This window comes from Camelus ferus, chromosome 21, assembly GCF_009834535.1.
Source record: "Camelus ferus isolate YT-003-E chromosome 21, BCGSAC_Cfer_1.0, whole genome shotgun sequence".
NCBI lineage: Eukaryota > Metazoa > Chordata > Mammalia > Artiodactyla > Camelidae > Camelus > Camelus ferus.
In genome coordinates this window covers 25,404,158-25,411,523 of record NC_045716.1, presented here as the reverse complement: position 1 = coordinate 25,411,523, position 7,366 = coordinate 25,404,158, and the positions used below count along the sequence as shown (strand labels likewise).

The window sequence follows — 7,366 nt, the reverse complement described above, 5'->3', positions numbered from 1 at the left end:
GGATGAGCTTTAACATAAGTAAAATAATGTCATTACTCTGATCAGACTCTCCAAAGGCACTGCAAATTATTTAGAATGAAAGACAAAAATTTCAAATTGGCCTGTGAGGCCCCTCAATAGCCTACATGATCTGACTCTCCACTACCTTTCTGATTGCATCTCCCTTCAGATCTTTCCTTTGCTTGCAGTGCTTCAGCCACAATGGCCTTGCTTATTGCTTGCACTCCCCAAACCTGTGCCTGCCTCAGGGCCTTTGCACTTGCTGTTTTTTGTTCTTAGAATACTCTTCTCCAAGATATTCTAAGGCTCACTTTCTTACTTCATTCAGGCCTCTTTTCACATATTAACTGATTAGACCTGTCATCCACACTCCACTCCATATTCTACTTTACACAATAGCACATATCACCTTCTGAATACTATACTATTATACATTTTTCTTATTTTCAGAATCCATCAACTAAAATGTAGCTTTAAGTGGACAGGGACATTTTCTATTCTGTTTACTGCTGTATTTCCAGCATGTGTTATTTAAGTGTAATTATTTTCCCTCTCCCTTATTGTGAGAAGCAATATGCACAAATATTCCTAACAGAACCTAAACAGGGTGTCAGTTTTGCTTTCACACCTAATATCTGGGGTGGTCACACCAAACAGAACAGGTTCTGACCAAGGACTATGGGAACTACATAACCAATATGTCAGTAGTTACCAAAATTTGAATCACCCGGTGTGTTTTATAGACTGTTTATCCTTGACTCTCACCCTCAGTGCCCCAGTGATTTGGATTCAGTGGAAGTATATGGGGCATTAGGGATAGATAGATAAATTGATCAAACAGCCTTTGAACTGTTTCAGGAAATCTGCTTTTTAAACTTTCTAGTCTCAAAAACACAGAGGGCCTTTATTATTATCTAATTTTTACTTCCTCTTTTTCAGAGAGAAAGAATGAATTGTTCCAGGGAGGGACAAATATTTTTAAGGGTAAATAGTTTTAATAAAAGCTGCTGTATTTACAAACTAGAAAAAGACTCACAGACAGAAAACAAACTATGCTTACCAAAGGGGAAAGGAGTGAAGTGATAAATTAGGAGTTTGGGATCAACATATACGTACTACTATACGTAAAATAAATAGCAAAGACCTACTGTATAGTCCAGGTGACTATATTCAATATTTTATAATAAACTATAATGGAAAAGAATCTAAATATATATATATATATATATATATATATATATATATATATATATTTGAATCAATTTGCTGTGCACATGAAACTAACACTGTAAATCAACCATACTTCAATTAAAAATTTTTTTTAAAAAAACAATGAAAGCTGCTGGATAAAGTCTCTGGAGGACATTTTACGGTTAGCAGGCCCAAGTTCTTGAAATTCCTGAACATCTATAAATCCTTCCTTCCTTACCCAGATTATAAAATAGCAAAAGTACAACTTCAGGGAATTGTGTAGATATCAAGACCTGGGAAAAATGTTTACATAACAATGGCCTTTGTATTATCTTACTCTGATGGTGTTGTTTAATGTCTTGAATTTGAGCAAGGTATATTGCTTCAGTATACGCATCTGCAAATCAATTTAGAAAGATGACAGCTTCTTCGACTGACAAGATGGGTGGCTCTGAAAAGAACAGGAAAGAGACAAGGAGTGTGTAGACTAAAATTACTTCAATTACATATGGTCAGAAAACGTGGCCTGCCATATCAGTAAACAAAGGATGTTGTGACAATCAAGGCATCAGACACTGCAGCCACCCCGACTGTGCACTGCAAAGGGATTCACTATAGAAACAAAACAGGACACTATAGGTGCTCGGGCGTGGTCTCAAAGTATTGCTTTGCATTTTTACAGTAACATTACGTTTGGTTTTCTGGGCTCAAGAAAAATGCATTTACAAAATATTGACCCAATCTAACTGCTATAGAGTAACCACTGCTTAACTACCCGCCCCCTATCCCCCTGAACAGATTTACATTGATCACCACCCTTGCTAACCTTTTCACTGTGAAGAGGCCAATTATTTGTATGTGAATGAACACACACTAACTAGCTGTCGACCAATCTACAAGTCTTGTCCTACCTTGAGTTCTTTACCTGCCTCGTAAAATAAACGCAGCTTTGCACTAGGTAAACGAATAGGTGGTACAGGAAGAACCAGTTAACAGAAAATGAAAATGAATTTAGAAAGATGACAGCTTCTTCGACTGAGAAGGTGGGTGGCTCTGAAAAGAGCCTTTGGCGGCAAGCGGCCCGGCGACTCGTGCGAGCGCCACGTCCTGGCAGGGGCTCACTTGGAGCTGGTGTACTTGGTGACGGCCTTGGTGCCCTCGGACACGGCGTGCTTGGCCAGCTCGCCGGGCAGCAGCAGGCGCACGGCCGTCTGGATCTCCCGGGACGTGATGGTCGAGCGCTTGTTGTAGTGCGCCAGGCGGGACGCTTCGCCCGCGATGCGCTCGAAGATATCGTTGACGAACGAGTTCATGATGCCCATGGCCTTGGACGAGATGCCGGTGTCCGGGTGCACCTGCTTCAGCACCTTGTACACGTAGATGGAGTAGCTCTCCTTGCGGCTGCGCTTGCGCTTCTTACCGTCCTTCTTCTGAGCTTTGGTGACGGCTTTCTTCGAGCCCTTCTTGGGCGCCGGAGCAGACTTTGCCGGCTCAGGCATAACGGCGAGCACAAGCTGCAGGGACAACCGGGAACAACCAGGAACGCAAACCCAACGGCAGCACAGAGGCTACCGGAAGCGACTCGGTACTTACACAGGCGGTACGCAAATTAGGGTTCTGACTACGCCGCGTTGCGATTGGCGAGTTTTCAGTGGCGCTCCTGCGAGGGCGACGAGGTTATGTAAATGAGTGGATTCTGGTTGAGCTATCCTATTGGTTACCAGGTCAAAGCTGTGCGACAGCCAATCAGAGTGCTCCGTAGACAATCGCCGTTCTGCCTATAAAAGGTTGAAGCGGGGTTGCATTCAGGGCGACTATTCCCGGTTGTCAAGTGAGAGCTACTTCACAGAAACTACTGCTGTCATGTCTGGTCGTGGCAAGCAAGGAGGCAAGGCCCGCGCTAAGGCCAAGTCTCGCTCGTCCCGCGCTGGTCTGCAGTTTCCGGTGGGGCGAGTGCACCGCCTGCTGCGGAAAGGCAACTACGCCGAGCGAGTGGGAGCTGGCGCCCCAGTCTACATGGCGGCGGTTCTCGAGTACCTGACGGCTGAAATTCTGGAGCTGGCGGGCAACGCGGCGCGAGACAACAAGAAGACGCGCATCATTCCCTCGCCATTTGCAGCTGGCTATCCGCAACGATGAGGAGCTGAACAAGCTGCTGGGCAAAGTCACCATCGCCCAGGGTGGTGTCCTGCCAAACATCCAGGCCGTGTTGCTTCCCAAGAAGACCGAGAGCCACCACAAAGCCAAGGGGAAGTAAGGCCGGCAAGAAGCCCCCTGCAGTCCTCGTCTCGAAGGGGCACCCGCGAAATCAAAGGCTCTTTTCAGAGCCACTCACTCTCTCAAATAAAGAGTTGTTGCAGTAGCCATAACAAATGTTTTCAGTTCCACCCTGCTCCAGTGGTAAATGCGGAGCCCAGGGATAGGAAGACTGGCGGGGGGGAGGGAGTGCTACTTGCCTGTTCCTCCCAACCGTTCCTCGCCTGTCGAGTTCGAGTGCTTAAACTATCCCCGTACTCTTGCTGGGGCGGGGAGTGGAGGAGTCGTTAAGGCCTAAGGCTTAACGCACGTGGAGGTAGAAAGTTTGGGGCACTACGGTGGGCTCGGTTCAAGTATCCTGTCAGATTTCTACTCCTCTTCCCCACCCCTCGCCTCCGCTCTCTTAACTGGGAGTCAGGTGCCCATGGCGCACTTGTAGCTGTTCCCGAGGCCCTTGACCAACACTTGAGGTCTCATAGTAGGGGGACGTTCCCGCACGCGTACAGCCCACCCTGAACACCCCTGCCGGTTAGGGGAGCGGGCAGTTTCGGGGGTGTGGCACACCTGGGCTTTGGCTTAAGTGAGCCTACTGTCTTGGGGAGGCGGGAGGTTGGTCAGAGACGTGCCTCCCCGACGCAGATACAGGTCCCCACTCTAGGCTTTCACAGGCGGAGCCTTGCGCCCGGAGTGGGGGCGGGGCGCAGGTAACTTTCCCCTGGAAAGGCAGGGAAAAAACGACCCGTTAGACCAACTAGAGGGCTCAGAGAAGGTAACAGGTGTTCACGGGGCGGGGGAACAAACGGGAGATTGCGGTTCAGTTCGGGAGCCAGAAAGCGCGGAAAGGAAGAGGGTATCGCGGGTAGTGTGTTCTAGGGAGAGAAGGGCTGAGGAACACTCTGACCTAGCTGCTCTCAAAGACGACTCTCCGGCCGGAAGAAAGACAAGGCACGGAAGACTGTTGGCAAACTGGAAAGTAGAAGGGGGAGGGGCGGTCGAGGGTAGGGAGGGTTCTGCCCAAGCCAATGAGTGGCTCGAAGGTGGGTGGCGTCACAGCCAATGGGCAGCCAGCGCGGGACTTTTCAATTCTGGTCCCGCCCAATGCGGGGGGGTAAAAGACAGTGCCTATAAAGAGTGCTGCCGCAGCCCGGGACCCGCTTACTCTCCCTGCGTAGCGCTGTGCTGGTAATCTTGTGTTTTGGCTCGCTATGGCCCGTACAAAGCAGACCGCCCGCAAGTCGACCGGTGGCAAGGCCCCGCGGAAGCAGCTGGCCACTAAGGCGGCCCGCAAGAGCGCGCCGGCCACGGGCGGCGTGAAGAAGCCGCACCGCTACCGACCGGGCACCGTGGCCCTGCGGGAGATCCGGCGCTACCAGAAGTCGACCGAGCTGCTGATCCGCAAGCTGCCGTTCCAGCGGCTGGTGCGCGAGATCGCGCAGGACTTCAAGACGGACCTGCGCTTCCAGAGCTCGGCGGTGATGGCGCTGCAGGAGGCGAGCGAGGCCTACCTGGTGGGGCTGTTTGAAGACACGAACCTGTGCGCCATCCACGCCAAGCGCGTGACCATCATGCCCAAAGACATCCAGCTGGCCCGCCGCATCCGCGGGGAGCGGGCCTAAGAAGCGCGCGCTCGGCTCAAGGTTCCATCACATCCAAAGGCTCTTTTCAGAGCCACTCACAACTGCACTTGGAAGAAGCTGTGCCACTCGTCAGTGTTCTTCCGGCAGACCTTATAATCCGGGAGGAGAGGGCGCTAGAGTGGGCAAAGAATTGGGTGTGCAGCAAGTAGGCTAGGGGCCAGGTATCGAGCCTAGTCCCTGCCTGCTAGCCGCCTTATCTGGGCGGGCGAGGTCGCCGCTGCTTTCTTGGGCGCGGCCAGGGCACCCACTCTTCGCTTCTTGGAGGCGGCCGCGGGCCATCCTGGAAGAGCGGGCTTTGCGCACTTTGGTCGGGCTTTTCCGGGGCGTCTCCGCACTCGAAGGTGGGCCAGAGCTGTAATCGCGCTGGGAGGTGGGGGGGAGGGGGGGAGTGACACGCTGAGACCACGGAGAGTCACTAGGGGACGCTCGGGATTCGCGGGCCAGAGCGCGTAGGGGCTGGCCTTTTAGATTAGGCAGCTGAGAGCAGGGGATGGGTGAGAGCCCGCTACCTCCTCACCCACGCGAGAAAGGGCCCCACCCTGCGGGGCCCTCCGGCTTGGGAGGGAGGTCGCCCCCCCTGGCTGTCCTAGTTTCTGCCCAGTAAAGTGCGAGATTCCAGCGCCCTAGCTGCTAATTGGTTGTTGGTAATGTTCGGGCTTCTCAGCGGGAAATTTAGCAGATGCCACTCATCACCTTGCTTACACTCTCTCTCAAAAGTCCCCTGCAGGCCTGAACGATTTTCCTAGTCTTTTTTTTTAACCAAAGACAAAGAATCAGAATAGGAAAGTAGTTTATTACGTTACACCGTCATAGGCAACGTCTTGCCACAAAGATGAGAGGTGACTGTACAACGTGGGTGGCCGTACAGGGTCTTTGATAGGAAGGGGCTGGTAGGGAAGAAGGGAAGAATCCTTCCTTGCCTCTCAGCTTCCAGTGACTCCTGGCGTTTCTTGGCTTCTGGCAGCATAATTCCAATTTCTACCTTTGTCTTCATATGGCCTTCCTCCTTGTGTCTCTATCCAAATCACCCTCTCCTTGCTCTTATCCCACCCTCAATGCAGGATGATTTCATCTGAAGACACTTAGTTACATCTGCAAAGACCGTATTTCCAAATAAAGTCACATTCTGAGCTTCTGGGTGGACATGAATTTGGGGAGGACCCTGTTCAACCCACTATAGATGCTGGGCCCTTCGCCTCAGGGCCCTCTGGAAGACTGGTTTTCCCTTTCTAGGGGACTATGAAGTCTCTATCTCGAAAGGCCCTCAATAGAGTTGCTTACACCTGAGTAGAAAACTAAGATCGACAGCTTTGCCTTTTTCCCGGTGATCCCCATGTCCATGAGTGTGGAGGCTGGAGGGGAAGCTGCGTCTCCTCTTGGGAAAGTCTAGGCTTCAGGGGCAGTACAGGGAGATGTCTCTGTCCCTTGGCTAGATGCCTCTGGTAACTATGAGAAAGCCTGAACTGTCTGTTCCCCGGATTCACTTGTCTGGGAAAAGGTGGAATAGAAAAGGCATGGAGCTAGAATAGGGGCTGAATGTCTATTTCAATATCTGTAAAATGGTGACAATAAATGTAAACACCCCAGAGAATTACCATAGGGATAAAAGGAGATAAATACAGTCCATGCAAAATACTTAGAGCAAAGTCTCAACATGGCAATAAATTAATAATTGTCAGTCAATGTAATTAACATGTTAAACACTAATTGATGAAAGTCCTAAATCTTTCCTTTAGGAACATTACAATCATGTTGTGGAAAGAAAAATACATTGGAAACGTTACATTATCTAATCTCTAGATGATTAGCACGTAGAGATTCTGCTAGATTGTGGCCCAGACATTAAGAATATTTGGGTTCCTGGGTGTCTTATGAATCACAAAAGCCATCCACTATGTCCTCTCATTTGATTCCACAATAACCCAGGAAAGGAAAAAGGTTTTTTATTTTACAGGTAAGGAGATTTCTGGTAAAGAAGAGATGACTGGGAATGTGAGTCACCCAGCAAAAACATGGCCAAGATGAAATCTGAGCCTAAATTCTGTGTTTCTTTCTTTTTTTTTTTTTTTTTTTTTTTTTTTTTTAGATTCAAGGCTTCAGGGGAAAGGGATACACACAATAGATACAAATAATATCAGTATGTGTCCTGTAGGGAAGGAAAAATAATTTCCCCTCTGCCCTTTTGAGTTCTTAGATGGGACCCCCATAATAAGAGAGATTAACAAGAAAAAAAAAAAAAAACAGAAGTTTACTAACATGTACACATGGGAAATACTTGGGAA

General features: G+C 49.4%; 2 protein-coding genes and 1 non-coding gene across 3 annotated transcripts; 2 read left to right on the top strand and 1 right to left on the bottom strand.

Annotated features, from left to right (window-relative positions):
• Positions 1-2,173: 2,173 nt before the first annotated feature.
• Positions 2,174-2,748, bottom strand: LOC102521984 (histone H2B type 2-E). Its single transcript, XM_006186571.3, has one exon. It carries the CDS (start codon positions 2,688-2,690, stop codon positions 2,310-2,312), a length of 381 nt encoding a protein of 126 aa, XP_006186633.1. The 5' UTR covers positions 2,691-2,748; the 3' UTR covers positions 2,174-2,309.
• A 272-nt stretch (positions 2,749-3,020) lies between these two features.
• On the top strand, positions 3,021-3,705 carry LOC102522235. The gene has a single exon (XR_004314051.1). It is a non-coding gene; the product is annotated as a histone H2A type 2-A (transcript).
• A 909-nt stretch (positions 3,706-4,614) lies between these two features.
• Positions 4,615-5,147, top strand: LOC116658812 (histone H3). The gene has a single exon (XM_032464744.1). It carries the CDS (start codon positions 4,653-4,655, stop codon positions 5,061-5,063), a length of 411 nt encoding a protein of 136 aa, XP_032320635.1. The 5' UTR covers positions 4,615-4,652; the 3' UTR covers positions 5,064-5,147.
• Positions 5,148-7,366: the final 2,219 nt, after the last annotated feature.

Bases quoted from the DNA above. Each gene is read 5' to 3' on its own strand.
- LOC102521984 (XM_006186571.3), bottom strand. From the start codon at position 2,690: ATGCCTGAGCCGGCAAAGTCTGCTCCGGCGCCCAAGAAGGGCTCGAAG.
- LOC116658812 (XM_032464744.1), top strand. From the start codon at position 4,653: ATGGCCCGTACAAAGCAGACCGCCCGCAAGTCGACCGGTGGCAAGGCC.